General features: G+C 37.1%; 1 protein-coding gene across 1 annotated transcript; it reads right to left on the bottom strand.

Moving 5' to 3' along the window:
• Nucleotides 1-1,062: 1,062 nt before the first annotated feature.
• On the bottom strand, nucleotides 1,063-18,171 carry fmnl1a (formin-like 1a). The gene is made up of 25 exons (XM_044099412.1): nucleotides 17,603-18,171; nucleotides 11,454-11,537; nucleotides 11,006-11,092; nucleotides 10,828-10,901; nucleotides 9,742-9,825; nucleotides 9,518-9,661; nucleotides 8,956-9,064; nucleotides 8,699-8,775; nucleotides 8,521-8,614; nucleotides 8,097-8,171; nucleotides 7,783-7,893; nucleotides 7,216-7,365; nucleotides 7,000-7,101; nucleotides 5,809-6,424; nucleotides 5,597-5,721; nucleotides 5,303-5,505; nucleotides 4,981-5,215; nucleotides 4,828-4,896; nucleotides 4,677-4,757; nucleotides 4,476-4,605; nucleotides 4,233-4,396; nucleotides 4,048-4,149; nucleotides 3,878-3,973; nucleotides 2,224-2,329; nucleotides 1,063-2,132 (listed from the first exon to the last, which is right to left on the bottom strand). The coding sequence occupies exons 1-25, from the start codon at nucleotides 17,777-17,779 to the stop codon at nucleotides 2,068-2,070; spliced, it is 3,360 nt and encodes a 1,119-aa protein (XP_043955347.1). The 5' UTR covers nucleotides 17,780-18,171; the 3' UTR covers nucleotides 1,063-2,067.
• Between the last annotated feature and the right edge of the window lie 259 nt (nucleotides 18,172-18,430).

The following is an 18,430-nucleotide window of genomic DNA, read 5'->3' as shown; positions in this document are numbered from 1 at the left end:
AACCCATGCAAACTTGAAACTAAACATAGGAGAACTATACATATATAAGTATATCTAAGTGAGATGTTTGTGTATGATATAATTGTGAAAAAATGTGAATATATACATAAATATTTAGCCCTAGATTAAGTTCTATACTGTAAAATGTCCTCATATCTTCTGATTTATATATTAGTGACCATTTTTGTACAGATTTTTCTTTTTTAATTCATTCAGAGAGATATTACATTTCACACTAAGATTATTTATTCATATGCAGAACATTTTTATATTGTTTAAAATATCTGTGTAGATAACTGTTAGGCGCTGTAATATACTTTAAAGTTAATTTAGAAATTCTAGGGTTTTCTTTACAAATAATGAGTTGAATTTTATGTAATTATGAGGATTTAAAAAGCTTTTCCCTGAAAATGCTCATCCAGCTTGTCTGCACCTTTGCCTCCTACTGTTAAAGTGTAAAAGGCTGGACCAGTGCCTGTTAGTAGGGGCTTATTTTCCTATTAGGTCTGGGTTATTTTGTATGTGTTTTGTTTTTTTCTCATTTTATTCTGCCATTCTGTATTTGTGATCTAAATGGTATTAGTGACACTGGAGATGGTCGGAAACAGAACATTTAGTACTTACTGTGACACAAGTTCAAAGGCTTCAAAAGAGCTCTTGCTGCTTTGACTAAAGCAAGTTACTTGGCTTTAATTCATTTTTTTCTCTTTTTTTCTTTGTTTGCATGTTAACTGAGATGGCAGGAATGTGGATTAAAAGGTTCAGAGACTATAAGTGTACATTATGTTGCTTATACTGCTCTAGTTTGTGGCTTTAAGTAGCGTTTAAGCTAAACTTTTAAAATGGTAAAAGACAGATTTATTAAGGAATCATGTGGAGAACTATGAAGTCTTTGATTTTGCATTTGTATTTCTTTTCTGATACTTAATCTACATTCTGTAGTATGTATCTGAGATTTTTACTTGAATGTGTGGATGTTCAAAAATCTTGGCATCAAAAATAAATAAAAAAATAAAATAAAATTGACTTGTAAATAGGTTGAGTCATAGAGAGTTCACCGAATTATGTCCAAAAGATGTTTTATTATAAACTATGATGATGGATACAAAGGTATATACAAAAACAATGCATGTATAGTCTCAAGCAAACGCACGGTGCAGTTTAGAAAAAAAAAAAAAGTTACGTACAGTACATGTTTTTTCAAAGTTATAAGAAACAGTCAAAGAAGTGGGTATATATGTTTGAGGTTTACAAACAGAAACGATACGTTATTTTAGTATGTGTGACACGGGCATGTTCAGTCTTACTGTGAAGTTACGTGATGACGATAGTGACTGGGAGTGTTGAACATCCAGGGATCAGAAGGCTTGAACGCACCCCAACATGAGAAATCATCTACTGTTCTCCCATTTGTAGAGTAGTGTGACATAAGAACAAAAATAACTGCAAAAAATAGATCAATTATATGAGATATATAAAATTTAAATGCCTACTGATACTGGAGATAATTTTATCAGTGTGGATGCCATGATATTTTGTGAGAAATGTGTGTTTTTTTTTCTTTTTGTGAGAAGACAGCAGGCGCCTCAACCTGCCTTCTTTTGTACATAATTTGCTGTGATTGTGTGTCCAATAAAGTGCAGCCCTCTTGTACAGTCTGATCTTGCTTTATTCCTTCTGCTTTAAGACACCCGAGTCACTTCTCAGGTCATAAAGAAAACAAATACAAAATACAGTGGTTACAAAAATGTTTACTTTAAAAATAAATCATGAATTTTTTAAACAGTCTTACAATTTTAGAGCATACAAGTACATTGATGGAGCATAGAAAAGATAGATTGTCTTGATGAATCGACGTTGGTGAACGTATTGGTAAAATTCTTGCATTTTCTGTATTTACATAGCTAAGTCATGCTACAAAATATAGTTAATACACAATGCCAAATGACTGATGCGGTTCATGTTATATTGTACATACATCATATTCTAAAAGCTTGATATAGTTGCTTGTATATTTGAGTGTATATTTCATATTCATCAAAATCACTTAAAATAAGCCAAATTGACTCAAGTTTCTTGGCGCTGAGCTGGTCGACGACCGTCTGAGCGTCTGTAAGGTGCTGTCCTCAGATCTGATGGAAAGTGACAACAAGCAAGTTGTGAAGGTAGAACATTATCTATATACTTTGGTGTAAAACTCTACAGTGTTTCTTGTTACTGTACCTGTAATAATATCCTCCAGTGCACCATCTTTTCCCTCTCGTACCGGAGATTTCACCTGCCTCTTCTTTAACTCTGCTATCAGATCCATCTTCGGCATCGTGGGGCCCTTGAAAGAAGACGAAGATATTTTTAAATTATAATTGAACGTGTTTTGGGGTTTGTTTGTTTTTTCACACAAAATTACAATATCACTCATTCAGAGTAATATATTTGAAACATTTGTGTTCATTCTCATATTTACAGAATACAGTTAATAAAAACTCAGTTTCTCAGACAATTATAATCTAGAAAAGACTCTTAATTGGGTCTCATCTGCATAAATTACTGCATTAATCATTTGTTGCATAGATTTGTCAGCCTGTTATGTTGCTGAGTTGTTAAGCTGTGACTCTAGGCACAACCCATGCTTGACAATCTTCCACCTTTGCTGCACAGTCTTCTGGTGGCTGTTTCAATAGCAGCTTTTGCTACCACACCTTTTCCTTCCACTGAACCTTTCACTACTATACTTAAATGCATCACTTTGTGAACAGCAAGCTTCTCTAGCAATGACATTTAGTTGCCTACTCTACTTGTAGAGTAGGCAGATATACAGGATGTCACAGTCTGTCTGCTGTAAAACTGTCAAGTCAGCAGTCTTGCCCATGATTGTGTAGGCATGTATGTTCATAGCATAAAACCTGTATTTAAAACCTATTTTTATTGTTATTATATGATAATCTAATTTCCCAAGAAATTGAATATTAGGGTTTCTTTCATATTAGGTCATAATCACATAAATGACATAAACAGAAGATTGAACAATTTCAGTGTCCAGTAAATCTAAATGTAAGATTTTCTTGATTTGCTGACAAATTTACTTCAGAGATTTCAGACTTTATGGGGATGCATTGTGTAATTAATGCTACAAGAATACTTTACAATAGGCAATAAATACATATTAGCAAACAAAATAATACAATCATACACAGATGTGATTCACAAATGTGAATCATTCAAAATCGCAGGAGTTACTTTCCTTGAGCTTTATACTGAATGGGTATTGTCGTGTTGTAATATAAAAACCCCTTTTATAAATTAAATTTTATAAATTTAATTTATAAAATTAAATTTTATGAATTTAATTTATAAAATTAAATTATACTTTAATTTTAAAGTATAAAATTAATCATTTTATACTTTTGATGTTTTTATAATTTCATGTTGTCTTCAATGGGTTGAAAAATAATATAAAGTCTTCATAAAATAATCAATAAAATCAAAGATCTGATAGAGATTGCAACATCTTTCATTATTACGACTGTTACATGTTACAAATGCTTAACTACCGTGACTAACTAACTAACACTAGTCTCACATTTTTGTGAAAGTGGGTACACACTGGGGATGAAGTGAACTGACTCGGAGCTGAAATAAATTCAGATTAACCAGAGGATTATTAGTTTCATACAGAACTTTTCTTGTGTATGAATGACTGATGTGCTACTTTTATGCCAAACTTCTGTGATATCTGCAGTGCTCTTGGCAGCCCCCTGCTGTTGTAATGCTGTCTCTGTCTGGAAATGTTTAGTTTAAGACAATCTATGCTATAAATCAGCAAATCTGAGAAAAATTGAAATCTTCCAGTCAACAACATAAGAAGGGATCTTCTTACCTTTTGTGCTGCAGGCTTGTTTGGAGATGGTGCTTCTTTTTCCTCAGAACTCTCCTTTTCTATTTTCTTTTTCAGCTCAATGTCTTGCTGTGCTATCTGCATTAAAAATATGGATAAGGTTATTAGCATGAAATGAGCTATTGTAGAAATGGATGCAACAAAGACCTCACCTTATAAGCCTTTATGAAACGCCCAAACAGCGGGAAAAACATGGAAGGCTGCATGGTTTTGGGATTCTCTCCAAAATACTCCACAACAGAGGCATAAGCCTCCTGGAGGGATAAGCAAAAATGTTTGGAAATATAATAAACATAATAGAAGCTGTTTTATGGGTTGAAAATGACAAAATTCCAACCTGTGCCGTCTTGCTGTCTTTGATCAGAGACTCCAGGTGCTCACTGTTTGTTTTGATGAATTCCTTTAACACCGGGCTGTCATCCTGCACCAGGAACTCCTTCTTGGTCATCTCCATTCCTCGTTCTAATGACCGGATATTTTGGAGAATACTGTCCAGGGATACTAGCAAGGAAAAAGGATATTTTTTAAAAACACATTCAGACACTAAAATATGTTGGCTAATTGAGGTGTATCTATGTACCAAGAGCAGCTTTGTCTATAAAGTGTAGATCGGTGTGGAAGTTGACTAGGTCTGGGTATTTTTCAAGGACGATATTAGTGATGAACTGAAGTAGCGTCTGGGAGCGGTCGGTGGACTTAGTCTCCAACAGCTGAAAGATGACAGAACTGGTTTAATGTTTAGTGCAAACACATGAGTAAATCTACAAGGAAAGCTACTTACGAGGTCAAGACTCTGCAGTCTGAAACCGTAGGCCGCACCTCTCTTACTGCTGTTCATATAGTTACCAAAGGCAAGAACAATCTGAAAGAGAATGCATGAGTTGAATAGCAAAATCTCACACTTCGAAGTCAGTCAGTCCAGTTTGACTTACTTCTAAGATCTTTTTCAGTTTATCTGAAGACTTGATGGACATGGACGCAGCAATGATGGAGTTCAGTTGCTGTGGACGAAGTGAAAACACCATAAGTCCATTTGGTTTGAGCCTATATCAGCTGAAGTTTTAGCACTTTAACCACAAACTGACCGGTTGCAGGCGTTTGACACTCTCTGGGAAGTTGCCCATGAAGGTAAGCGTGTTTATTCGCTGGTTTAGACGGGCGATCTTCCCGAAACGTAGAATGAATTGGTCTTCCTTAGTCAGCTCCTCCAGTGGACGGCCTTCTTTCTCATAGTTTACAAGAAGTTTCATCTCAAAGTCTGATGGGATGAAGTGTTCAAGTAATTCCAGGAAGTCTATGGACAGAGATTGCTGGTCGTACCTGTATGATAGATGAACTAGCATCAAAGAGAGCAATGAAAGGGACAAGAAGAGACTTATTCTAGGAATGATAAACAGTAATCAATACGTCTCTATGGCTGTGCAGATAGCCGATGGGTCCATTCCGCCCTTGCGGAGAGTGATGGCTAGATTCTTAGCCTTGTTTGCATCAATAAGTGATGTCTTGGTAGGAGCCTTTTGTGCCATCTTTTTCTTAACCTTGGATAGATCTGCAGAACTTCCCTGTGACCTTGTCTTGAACTGTTCCTCAAATATTTCCATGTTCAGCTCCTTGTAGGGACAGAATGTTAGGTGGAGAAAATTAATTATTTTATTCCAGGACCAATTTAAAGTGCAAATATTGCAAGTCGTGTAATCTCACCCCTAGGATCTGTTCGTCATCTAGCTCATTAAACACTGTGCCAGTTACTTGGTTTGGTTTTAAAGCCTGCCAGTTCAACAAAGGCATCCTGTACTTAGTCTGAATCGGCTTCTTAGTCTTGAACCCTGACCAAACATAAATAGGAAGTGGTCAAACACAAATCAGGTCATGAGCTTTAGTGAGACTTTTCCCATTTGTCTCGATGTCCTCACCAGATTGGGCATTTGGAGCTCCAGAAGGAGGTGGGGGTCCACCACCAGGTGGAGGAGGAGGAGGTGGGGGTCCAGCACCGGGTGGGGGAGGCGGAGGAGGGGGTCCAGCACCAGGTGGGGGAGGAGGAGGAGGGGGTCCAGCACCAGGTGGGGGAGGAGGAGGTGGTGGGGCTCCCACACCAGGTGGAGGTGGAGGAGGTGGCGGTGGACCTGCTCCGGGCGGGGGAGGGGGCGGAGGAGGAGGAGGCGGAGCAACAGAACTTCCATCTGATGGAGGAGGAGGTGGGGGAGGAGGAGTCGCAGTCTCCCCTGGACCACCAGCTGTGGTGGGTGCTGAGGTTTGGATGCTTGGTTCGGTGGATGAAGCCGGGCTTTGGACATACTCAACAACTTTCACAGGCACAACCTGGATGTCGAGGCCTCCTGACGGAGTGCGTCCGAGTTTGATCACCCCCTTGTGCTGCAGCTCCTGGATCTTCTGCTCCAGCTCAGAGTGTGACTGACCGACAGAGGAGCCCCGACGCTCCCTGTCCCGCTCCCGCTCCCTGTCCAGCTCCCGCTCTCGCTCTCTCTGCTGCAAAGAGCTGACCTGGGAACACGACTCACGGAGGCTTTCCTGAAGGAGGCAGACATAGATCGTCTTAACTCATCTGTCTTCAGATAGTTTTCCATTTGAGGTTTTAAGTCCCACTTTATTAATGCTTTCAACTAAACATAATTTTTACTACTTTAATCTCATTAAAATGACTCAGGAAATTAATTTATACCTTCAATGCCGAATATCTAATATATTTTTCTTTTACCATCAATTAATTTTTGTCAAGGGAGATATTCCTTGAGTAAATTCACAAATTCACAACATCTAGTAGTGAAAACCATAATTATTTGTCACTTGATATTGATAGGAACTTGCTCTTTCTGTTGTTTTGTCAATTTCCCTTTTACTATGTATTAAACTGGGTAAAAAAAAAAAATGCTATCTTGACTTACATTAATATGATAAGATTATGTTGCTACAGTGGCAGAATAGCAGGAAATGCACAACATTTTAGTAAAAATAAGATATAACATTTGTGTGTTCTCAAAGCTTAATCAGACAATTTTTCAAATTTAATATGAGGGTTATCAATGCTAATCAAGGTCACGATTGCACTCTTTGCCTCTCTGGTAGTGTGCATTGTTAATTCTTACTTTAAGCAGCTCAGCTTCCTTTGTGGCCTGGATAAGCTGAGTCTCCAGTTCAGATATCCTGTCTGTGGTCTGAGTCTCCAGCTCCTCAAGCTGGGAGTTCAGCTGCAACACAAAACAAAAATAACCCTGCTGTTAAGTCCTAGTTTAAACCACAACCTATGCAACACAAGGGTCTCCATTACTGAGCTAAGAGTTATGTAAGATGTAATATTTTACCTGAATGTTGTGATTCTGCAGTTCATCCACATGCTCCAGTACCCCTCCTCTGTTCTCGGCATCCTCCAGCAGAGCGCCAACATCTAACACGTTGTCCAAGTAGGCCTGAATCTGGACTTTCAGCTTCTCGCTTTCAGTCTGTTTCAGACTCTGTTTCACAGAAATGCATGAAGATTACAAATTAAAAGAGGTCATATACCATACAATAATATGTTCTATATATACATATGAATATTATTGTATGTTTAATATGTTTAATGCTTGCAATCACTGTCATGTTTGTCGATCTGAGAAACATTTGACATCACTGTATTACTATTTACAGATCAGTTGAAAAGTAAAGGGGAAATTACTTTACTTAAAACAATCTTGTATGGTCAGGAACGTTACATGTTAGGATTAAAGACAAATAAATAGTCTCAGGTTCATTTTATAGCTCTTCTGGCAACTCCTCATTCATTTTTAAACTCATAAAACACTGTCAACTTACACATTATTAGAAATGATGCATTTTTCTGCACTACTGATGAATATGAAGGTCTAACCTGAGTTTTTCCAAACACTGACCTCCAGATATTTGTCTAATCCAAGATGTGTGAACTCGTACTGTAGATGAACTCGGAAGTTCATGTTCTCCACTGAATGGACCACAATGTTTATGAACTGCATGCAGGCCACCTGCGGACAAATGTGGAAGTTAAACCAATGTTAGTTTTACTTGGTTCAGTTAAAAAAAAGCTAAATTAGTCTCAAAATGAAAAGTATGTTACTTGTTGTTCTAATTTTTTGACATATCAAATATTAAGAAATACTATCTGAAAGTTTCATAGCCTAAAATTAGATAGCATCATACAGTAGAGGTGGTAAATCCATGGTCCTACCATAAAGTCAATGTTGTTGTCATCATTGATGAAATACTCCATCAGCTTCTCAAAGCGGTTCCTCTCTTTGCTCACCTGAAGACAATAAAAGATTTAGAAATGCAGTTAGACTGTTGCCCACCTGGGGGCATAAGCGTATCTTTTCAGAATTTTTGATCAGCTAAATGTATTGAAAAAATGTTCTTATCTGAACACTATAAAAATATGCCAAAACCCTGCACTGCATCAGAGTTTGGACTTATGAACACACAAATGACAAGTTCACAAAGTTAGAAATATGACAACATGAGAAGTGGACTGTGTCACTGACAAGATGACGCATCTTGTCAGTGACAACAGCATGCAAATCACAGGATTAACAAAGAGCAAATATCACATGATACTGGTTGCGTTTAGAATCTCCTCCCTCTCCCACAAATTTTACCTCCTTAAAATTGTCAAAAGCGGAGAGAATGATGTCGTGCCCTCCTCTGACAAGACAAACGGCAGCCAGCAACTCCAAGACTAGAGCTTTGGTCCTGTCACAGCACATTGGGACATGTCAGATATCCATGCAGACGGGTCAGCAAGGCACAGTTTAACTCAAACACAAAGAAACTCACCTGGGATTTTTGCTGTTGAGGCTGAGCGTGATCTCATTCACACAGCGTGGGTGAGTCATCACAAGGTTAAAACCAGACTGAAAACAGAAGAAAGTTTTAAAACAACCGATAACTTTACAAAATGGTAATCTTTCATCTTTTTCAGAGGAAGCTTAAGATTTTTGTAGATCCAGAGATATAAAACTTAGTTTTCTGTTTGCAACACATTTTGATGACAATTCATGTCTGCATGTTCAGACTATTTGATATTACTCTACCTGGTAGTTCATGATGGCCCTTAAGCACATAATGCACACATGTATATCATCTCTCCGCTGGGATAAATGTGACTTCTTATGCATCCTGTTTGCCAGAGTAGAGCTTATTCTGTAAACGAAGATAAAGTTTAAGCGTTAAATAAATAAAAGCTCTGAGACAAGACTTAATGGCTTGCAAATGGTTTGTGTTTATATAAATGGAGTCCTGTAGCTGCTAAAGCTGTCAGTCATATTACTTTGACTTCAGATAATTTTTTTTTTTTGTGTCTGACATTTTGCATCATTTGGACTTATATTAGAATAAAATGTGAAACAGACATTTGTGGAAAGATAAAAATCTGCCCCATCATTTTCTGAGAAAATGGCTGAGTGTCTCAACATTGTAACCCAAGAGCACATGGCTTCTGCTTTGCAGATTAAATTTAGTTGTATCTATTTGACTAAATTTGCTGTGAGTTCCTTTTTATGAACATCTCATGGTGGTGAGAACTATGTAGATGACCCGGCCTCTTTCTAACCACAGTTATACCACCACTGATCTTTTGTGGGTGCAGCTTCTTACCTTACAGTTAGGGCCCGTGCAGCTCTGCTCATGCCATGCGAGTGACCCCCGCTAGAGTTCTTGGTCAAATCTTCCATTGACCGCTCTGCTGGTTTTTGTCTGTCTGACAGGGTGCCACCGTTTTCCACGGTCTCCAAATCAAATCTGCAAAATGTCAAAATTCACTCTTAGTGACAAATGTTGCCATCGTCACAGAACGCAGCAAATATTCTGTAAGTACTCACGAAGTATCACTTTGAGCATGGGACAGGTATTCCACCAGGACATCCAAACCTTTGTTCTGCTCATTAAGAAATTCCTGAGCCCACCTGAAGAAAAAAAATATAAATTACATTGCCAAATAAAGTATATAAACATGTAGCATGTAGTTAATGTAGCATAGCAAGGGTTTGTCAAGTTTTCAACCAGTTGCAGCACAGAATCCAGGGTTCTTTAACGACAAACAAAATGTATTGAGTTTAGGCACTGACATGGAGGTCAGAAGTAAAAATTAATATGTTAACTTAATTGTTTTATTTGCATAAAAACTAGCATTAGCATTTAAGCTAGTAGCTACAGGAATTTAAAAAATGTAGCCCTTGTAAATAAATTATTTTGCTCACCTCACTACAGAGCTATGTTTTGTGTTACATTCAGTTTTGGTATCTAAACATTAGGGTTCTATGCCTGCCATCCAGATTGCTGAACTATTTATGTTTCTGCGTTATTTATGGATGTGGATGTGTGATGGGTCATTCAAATACAGATTATGAATCATGAATGACAACACTCGTTTTCCTTGTTCATTCCTTAATATGATCTATTTTAGATATAGACTGTTACTCATCCAAGGCAAGTTTATTTTTCATGGCACCATTCATAAAATTACATTGTGCCACTTGACAATTTAAGAAGCAGAGATAAGACTATCACTTTAAAAAAACAAAATAATCCAAAAGGAGCCACTGATATGCTTTGGAGCACAAACATTGTGGGAATTAATTAGTCATTCAAACACTCCAAAGTTATAACTTGTGTTACTTTGAACTCAGAGGTACTAGAGGCCTCTCCACTTTACTCCACTTTACTTAAATATTTTTGCCAATTTGTCTCTTCATTGATAGCATGATCGTATTGAATGCAAATCCAGTTTTGTTAATGTCTTCACTATTGTGCCTTTGTATGACATACATCCATACATCCCCAAGAAAGTCAATAAAAACTGAATCAGCCTTAAAAATGCAGAGGAATTGAAAATTAACCTGGGATTCTAAATCTGCATAAAATGTTTTTTCATTTCAAATAATAAAATAAAAATCACACATACTTACCCAATGTGATTAGTACGAAGGGATATCTCCAAGGCTTTAAGGACCTGGGTGGCATCTTGAATTTTTTTCTTCGACTAAGGAAGGAAAAAAAGAGATCATTTTGTGGTGTCACTACACATGTTTGAAGATTAAATTTGATATTAATTCTATTATTCAGGGGGTTATGCATCCCACTGACCCTGCGGGACACCCCTCCTTGATCTTGGTAGAAGCTCTTTATCTTGGACAAGTAAGTGGAGGGGGGGCTCTTCACTTGGAAGCGCTCCTGGTGGGAAACAGACAGAAGATTTAACATATGCATATGGCGCTTCACATTTTATTGGAAAACCGGTGACGAGCACAAATGCGCAATCATCATATTTGTGCACCATTTGAAGCTATCCCTGCATGCACCACTAAATACAAAAAAAGACACTAACCACCCTTGGTTACCATAGTGATGCCTCTATCAGTTGCCACAACTGAAACTGAGCTGCAGGGTTTTTACACTGCACACATCACACCAATTTTTTTTTCACTAAATGTTTATGCACTTTCAGTCAACTCTGTCCTGGTGCAACAATCCTGTTCAGTGTCATGACGTCTTTTGTGGTTTGAAATGATGAAACACCAGCAAAAACGCTCACCTGATCGCAGACTAATTCCCATTTCTTGTCGTTGTCGTATTGACTCAACAGCTTAAGTTTGTCAGGAGGCAAATTCATGTAGCTCTGAAGGAAAGAGTAAGAGAAATTATTTTTTTTTTAAATTGATAGAGAAATGTATATTTGGTCCCTTTTGGACCTCTTCTGCTTTTGCTCTTTTGTTACAACTAATAGTTTCACATTATCAAGAAATTAAAATCAGACAAAGAATGCCTGAGTAAAAGTTCAGTTAATTAAGGAGGGAACAGCTATCTAAACTAATTTGACTAAATGTAAAGAAGTAATTTCCCAATAAACCTAATAACTAATTTTGCTACCCTGGCAGGAAACAACTGCTATCAGATGTTTTAAATAACTGGCAGTGAGTCTTTAGATTTCTGTGGTGGAATTTTGGCCCACTTTTCTTTGCAGGAGGGTTTGAATTCAACCAAACTGTAATGTTTGAATGGCCTGTTTGGAGTCTTGCCACAGAATATCAAATGGATATATAATCCTAAACTTTAGCTAGAACACTCCAGATACTTAATTTTCTTTTATTTTAACCTTTATTAGAACCTCTACTTAGTGTGCTTTGAATTTAAACACCCAGATTTGTTGACATTCTCTCAGGAGCAGGACCTATTGAATCAAAGCAGACCCAGATTATCAAACTTTCATGTTTGACTATTTTGTCAAATGCTGTGCAGGTTTTACAGATATTATAGAATATACATCTTCCAAAATGTAAAACTTTTTTAATGTATGTTTTTAGAATACTTTCCATAATATCTTGGTGATCATTGAGATATTTTTTTAGCAAATATTTTAGATTGAAACTTCTCCTTAGACACAATTTTTGCCCACTCTGTTTTTTATTGTTGAATCACGAACACTGACCTTAACTTGAGGAAAAAAGGGCCAGCAGTGCTTTCAATGTTTGTTCTGGGTTCCTTTGTGATACTCTGAATGAGTTGTCAATGCAGAAGTAATTTTGACAGGCTGGCCACTCCTGAAGCCTCACACGTGTTTTATTTTTCTCTATTTGTGGACAGTGGGACTCGCTGTAGTTCACTGAAATCCCAAAGGACTACAAAAGGCTTTGTAGCCCTTTTCAATGACTTAGTTTCTCATTTGTTCTTGAATTTTCTTAGATTGGGGACATCGTGTGTTGCCTTTTCATGTCTTTCAGTCTTCTTCATGCCAGACACGTTTTATTCAAGTGATTTCTGGATTCTCTGGATCTGGCAGGGCGTTGTTAAAGAAGCAGAAATATTTTTTTAAAATTGGAGTTAATTTGTGTGTTTAAAAGGGGATCAATCATATTTAACATAACAACAAGTTGTTTTGGATAGCTTTTTTCTTTTAATAATTAAAATTAAATTGAGAAACTACATTCTGTATTTACTCAGTTTGCCTGATATTAAAATTTGTTTGCTGATCTAAAACAATAAAGGGTGACAAATAAGCAAAAACAGAATCCATCTATAAGGGAGGAAAATATTTTTGTCATGGCACAACAATATTCTTTACACATTATTTCCTTCTTCTCTGCTTCTTCAATTGTATGTCAGTCTAAACAAATGTATATTAAATGTCAGTAAGAAGTAGGAGGATGCACCTGTTCAGAGGAAAGATGACTCACTGTTTGCATGAGTTACGGGTAGTTGTCAAGAGCTACTTCATCTCCCAAAACATATTTGCAATAAACAGATATTTATTTCAGAAGTCTTTTTTACTGACTACCACTTTAGCTTGATGAAACAAAACAGCAAAAGAATGAAGGTTTTAGATTTTTATGATGATGCTTTATCACAACGCTTAAAATATACTTTATCTATATGAGATCCAGGAATAAAACTTCTAATTTAAATATTTTTAAAATATTTTCACACATGTTTTTGGGTGTCACCGTTAGGTTGCCTTTTTCTGTTTGTGCACCTCTCATGACTTTTTGTTTTGCTACATCTTCCTTATTGCTTATTGGCAATGTTACAGCGAATCAGCTTGAGGTCAAATCAACATTAAAATGTACTCCCTTTGCCCTCTTTCTCTTTTCTTTCCATATTTTTGGAAAGTCTGGTGAGACTTTGGTGTTGCATTGTCCTGTAATAAGATGGACAAATAACCCTGGAAAAGTTGGCCTTAGTTTGGTTTATGTTGCAATATTTCAGGGCAGCTTTCTGCATCGCAGGAGAGCATACAAGTGTAGCTGGTGATACTGATACAAGTCAGCAGAGACTGGCTTTTGCCCATGTTTCCAGTAACATCTGACTGCATTTTTGTCTTGGTTTTTCCCAAGTCAAAGTTAACTCTAAGATAATACACTGCTGTGTATTATAGACTTTTAATTTATGATTTGATATGCAGTGCATCAGCAGACATATAGAGTTAGAAATAAAAAAAAAAACATCTACATCCATACTGTTTGACTGCCTGGAGGAAATAAAAGATTAACTAAACTTTTAAATCTTGTTTTTCTACTTCTCTTCTCCATAATCTTTTATTACGACTGAAAAACACCACCTTCATAGATTTTTAGTGTAGGCTGTTGTAATAAGACCATAAGTTTAGTTCTTAGTGTTAAGAAAGGGCACAACAGAATTTATATAATGACTGAATTCTAATATAAAACTGGTCATTCTCTTTAAAAAGATGAAGAAATAAAAATAAATGGGAATAATTCAGCATCAAAGTAGGGAGCTTGTAATTAAAACGATATATTCCTGTACAAATTTTGTGTTTCTTACTAACTTAATTTAAAATACTTCAAGTCAGATTATGCACTTTGATCTAACCTAAAACCCCAAAAGCACACTTTTACTGTCAAGACAAATAAGTTAACTCAGCACTGAGTGTGGTTTTGAGTTACCCCAGGCACACCCAACCAGCAACTGGGTGTTTCTTTTTCACATTTAAAAAAAAGAAGAGGTTCAAAACGGAAATGGCCCGTTGTCTTGGCGAACAGAGAACTGTGCTTCATCCTTGGCGGCGCAAGGGTGGAGCCCCTTCGTGGGTTTTATGGTAAGGAAAAAGGGTAGATAAGTCACGCACATTGACTTATGTTGTCAATGTTTGGAAAAAACTGGTGTTAATGAAGAAAGAGAATGTCTACTTGGGGCAAAATGTCTTTCTTGTTTAAAGATTCAATCTTAAGCTTACAATGGAAGTGTTCTGCTAAAAGAAGAAGTGAGGTCATACATTCATATGAGCGCTGGGAGGGTGCAACAGGCAGGAAGCAGGTCATGTTGGTTCACTATGTGAGATAACAAAGTATATCACACGGATTAGTTTATATTTATCAAAATACAATTTTGAAGAGCACATCTCATTTATTAAGTAAAGCAAAAATGATCTACACCAGAACTGTTTTAAGTCAGGCGAGTTATCAACAGCCACTGCATCTGAAGCAGATTTAAGTACAGAATTTGACTAGGCCACTCTACAAGGTTGTTTTTTTTTTAGTCATTCAAAGGTGGATTTCATGGTGTGTTTTGGATCATTGTCCTGGCTGGACATTCTCCTTCAGGATTCTCTGCACTTTGAAAGCAAAGCAGTCCCAGATCATCACGTTGCAATCAGCATGTTTCCCTGTCAGCATATTGATTTTTTTTTTTTTCTTTTTGAAAAAGGCTCTGTTAGTTTTACACCAGATGTAACAAGGTTGTAAGAAGAAGTCCACTCTCCAGAACATTTTTCTTTTGACTCTTAATTATTTCCTAAAAAGAAATCCGAGATCATTAAGATTTCGTTTTTGGTAAATGTGAGATGTTTTTTTTTTATTATTTTGTCTTGAAACTCTTCTATAAAGCCTTTTTTTTGCCCAGTTTCTTTCTTACTGAACATTTGCCTTAGCTAAAGCCTGCAGTACTTTAGATGTTCTTCTGGACTCATGTATGAGTTGTTAATTCACTCAGAGTAATTTTAGAAGGCCAGCTTACTCTATGAAGGTTCACCACTGTTTCAATGTTTGCTGCTTTTGTAAATAATGGCACTCACTGTGATTCACCAGAGACCAAACTCTTAGAAATGGCTTTGGAGCATTTTCCTTTCAGTTTAAGAACTTTTACACTACTTCGTTTCATCAGACAGGCTCTATTTAAGTGATTCTACAGGTTAGGCAGCAATCAAGCCTGGGTGTGACTAGTGAAACTGAACTCAGCTTTCCAAAAATTTGGTTATTTACAGTTAATTCTTGGTTTCACGAGGCACATGCACAGCACCAGATTGGTTTGGACAGGTTTTCTTTCTTCTTAATGCTTAGCCATTTACAAGTAGTTCAGATATGGATGTTTATTTACACAAGGTGTTTTTGTGGAACACTGATGTTTGTCTGATGATATGAAACATTTAAATGTGACAAGAAAGCAGAAGAAATCTGTAAGAGGAAAAATACTGTCTTCTCAACCCATTCAGGCTGAGAAAATTGTGTGAGACCCACATATTCATAATCTCTACAATTACAATTACACAAACCATAAACAGCAGCCCCTGGGGTAAATAATACTGTATATTGAATTAATCTATGACATATGTCTCTAAAATATAGATAAACAGCTATGTTAAAATGTGAAGATGATCTAAATCCATTCACCAAGCTATTCTCCATTCCAGGATGCTAGTGCCTATCTCCAGCAATCATTGCTTGAGAGTTGGGACATATGCTGGACAGTTTGCCAGTTACAATGGAAACTCTCTCCTATGAGCAGCTTAGTAACCTATTAACCAAACAGTATTGCTTTTTGGACAGTGGATGCCGGGGTTCCGAGTCAGAACACACAAATGCTTATGGAGAACATGCAAACTCCATGCAAGAAGACCTTTGGCATCAATATGAAACCAGAACATTCTTGCTGCAAGGCTCAAAATCCTCTATACATGAAGCAAAATGATGTGAATACTTTAAATGTTGACATCAAAAGTAGGCATCTCTTATTGAGTCTGCTTTATAAAATAAATGCATTGCATGACTTTTACCATCTGCACAACTTTAGTCATCTGGAAATCTGGGAGACCAGTCATTATAGTAGTTTAGTAATGCTTTTTAGCAATTTGATATTTTCCCTTTCATGTCTGATCTAGAATTGCATTCACACAACAGGATATTGTTAGGGTTTCTTTTTTCTGATTCAGTGTGTCAAATGTTTTGGCACCATTGCAGATCTGGATGTTGGAGGACTTAATCTAACATCTTTCAATTTAGGTTCACAACTAGTTTATAATTTGTTACATAGAAAATCTTTTCACTTTGAGATTAATACCATTACATTAATTTTTCATTTTTTCATTTGGAATGTTGTTTACTCGTTACTATTCTTAAGTGAATCTAGAGAACGATAAAGAATAAAGCAAACCACTTCTTCCTGTTGTAATGTTTACATGAGAAGGCATCCTCACACTGTAAATTGCAGGATTAAATAATCTTCATTTTGATACCGTTGTTTCTGAATTCAGCTCATCATAATCACGTCTCAATTTATAATCTCTGTTCTTTGGATTTCATTAGTGCTTTACTTTGCTAACACCAACATAACCTAGACCAAGTGAAACTGATCTTTAGTTTCACAGATCTCCTTTTCCAACTCAACAGGATTTTTTAAAATGTATTTTAAGAATTTGAATTTCTGCTGGCGGCTTTGTGATTTAAACAAATACTGTATGTATTACTTCTGAAGATGGGGGATTTTTGTCCCCAGCCTTTTGGGACTGTTGAAAGAATGGTGAAACTCTTGCTTTCCGGTCCTGTGTGCTTTCATATAAAATGTGTTGCTTAACTTCCCCTTGAGGCCAGCTACCCAGGCAGGCACTAATCACCCGCCTTGTAGAGAGGCACTTCAAAAGAACCTTGAATTATTTGTTAACATTTGAGCAAAATGACAGATTATCGATCACTTTCAAAAATGCTGATAAGTAATTATAAAATTTGCAGAAGAAACTGAGATAAGTAGTGGAAAAGGTAATAGAAATATTAGTAAACATGACTACCTTCACCTGATTTAAAGTCTCAATTGATTTGTTTTATATAGTTTCCTAGTTCTGTGTTTCCTGATCAGCTGGTCTGCTACCAAATCTTACATAATTCCTTGAGTCTGTGCAGATCTCTATAATCTAGTTTGTTTTTATGTGCAGCAAGGGTGTATTCCTCAGCTACTCACCAGCACCACATTGAAGCGCTCCTCCAGCTCCTCTTCTGGGGGCATTGGAAGTTTTGGTGAAGGAGATTGCTTCTTCTGCAAAGACAGTGTGGGGTCGCTCATCGCCGAAACTGAGTTCCTGGCCTCTCTGCCCTCAGCCGCCTCTAGCTCCAAGCCCCCTGCGGCCGCATTCCCCATCACTAATCTCCACAAGTAATCCAGGAGGAAAGCTGTACACAAACCAATTCACTTAAAAAATCAGACTATTCCACAGCAGAGTAGCGGAAGGTGATTACTCCGAATGACAAGTAAGAGAGTCCTGGGCCTTCAAGGTGATGAACATTAAGTCTCTGGCTCACTAAAATCTTCCTTGTCCAGATGACACCAGAAGTGAAGAAAAAAGTTGAGTTATCCTCATGTTTGGGTTTGCTCCCTGATTAACATCTCTAGATACAAGATAAAAAACCCAGTCAGGTCCTGACAGAACTGAGAAATAAAACCTAGCCTGTGTCTCACCGACTATCTGCACTGTTTGAAAACTTCTCTGCAAAGTAAAACTCAGAGGCCTGTGTGTGAGAGGAAGGAGAGGGAGTGTGATACACTCTGTAACTAAGTCAGAAACCACAGAAGCACAAAAGCAGAAGAGCAACTTCCTGTGTGACAGCAACAGAATCTGGTGTAGAGGACAGGGTGGAAGATAAATGTGGCAACCGTTAGTAACATGCATGAAATAGGTGGATGATTAGAAAAAGAAAAGTACAGTGTGGTGGTGGTTCGAAGATAAGCTATGAAGTCAGTTTAATGAAGTTATTGCATTAGCAGTTGCACTTGAAAACTTTAACACTTTAA

The sequence above is a fragment of the Gambusia affinis genome, linkage group LG19 (assembly GCF_019740435.1).
Source record: "Gambusia affinis linkage group LG19, SWU_Gaff_1.0, whole genome shotgun sequence".
Lineage (NCBI taxonomy): Eukaryota > Metazoa > Chordata > Actinopteri > Cyprinodontiformes > Poeciliidae > Gambusia > Gambusia affinis.
This window is presented reverse-complemented; position numbering and strand designations above follow the sequence as displayed.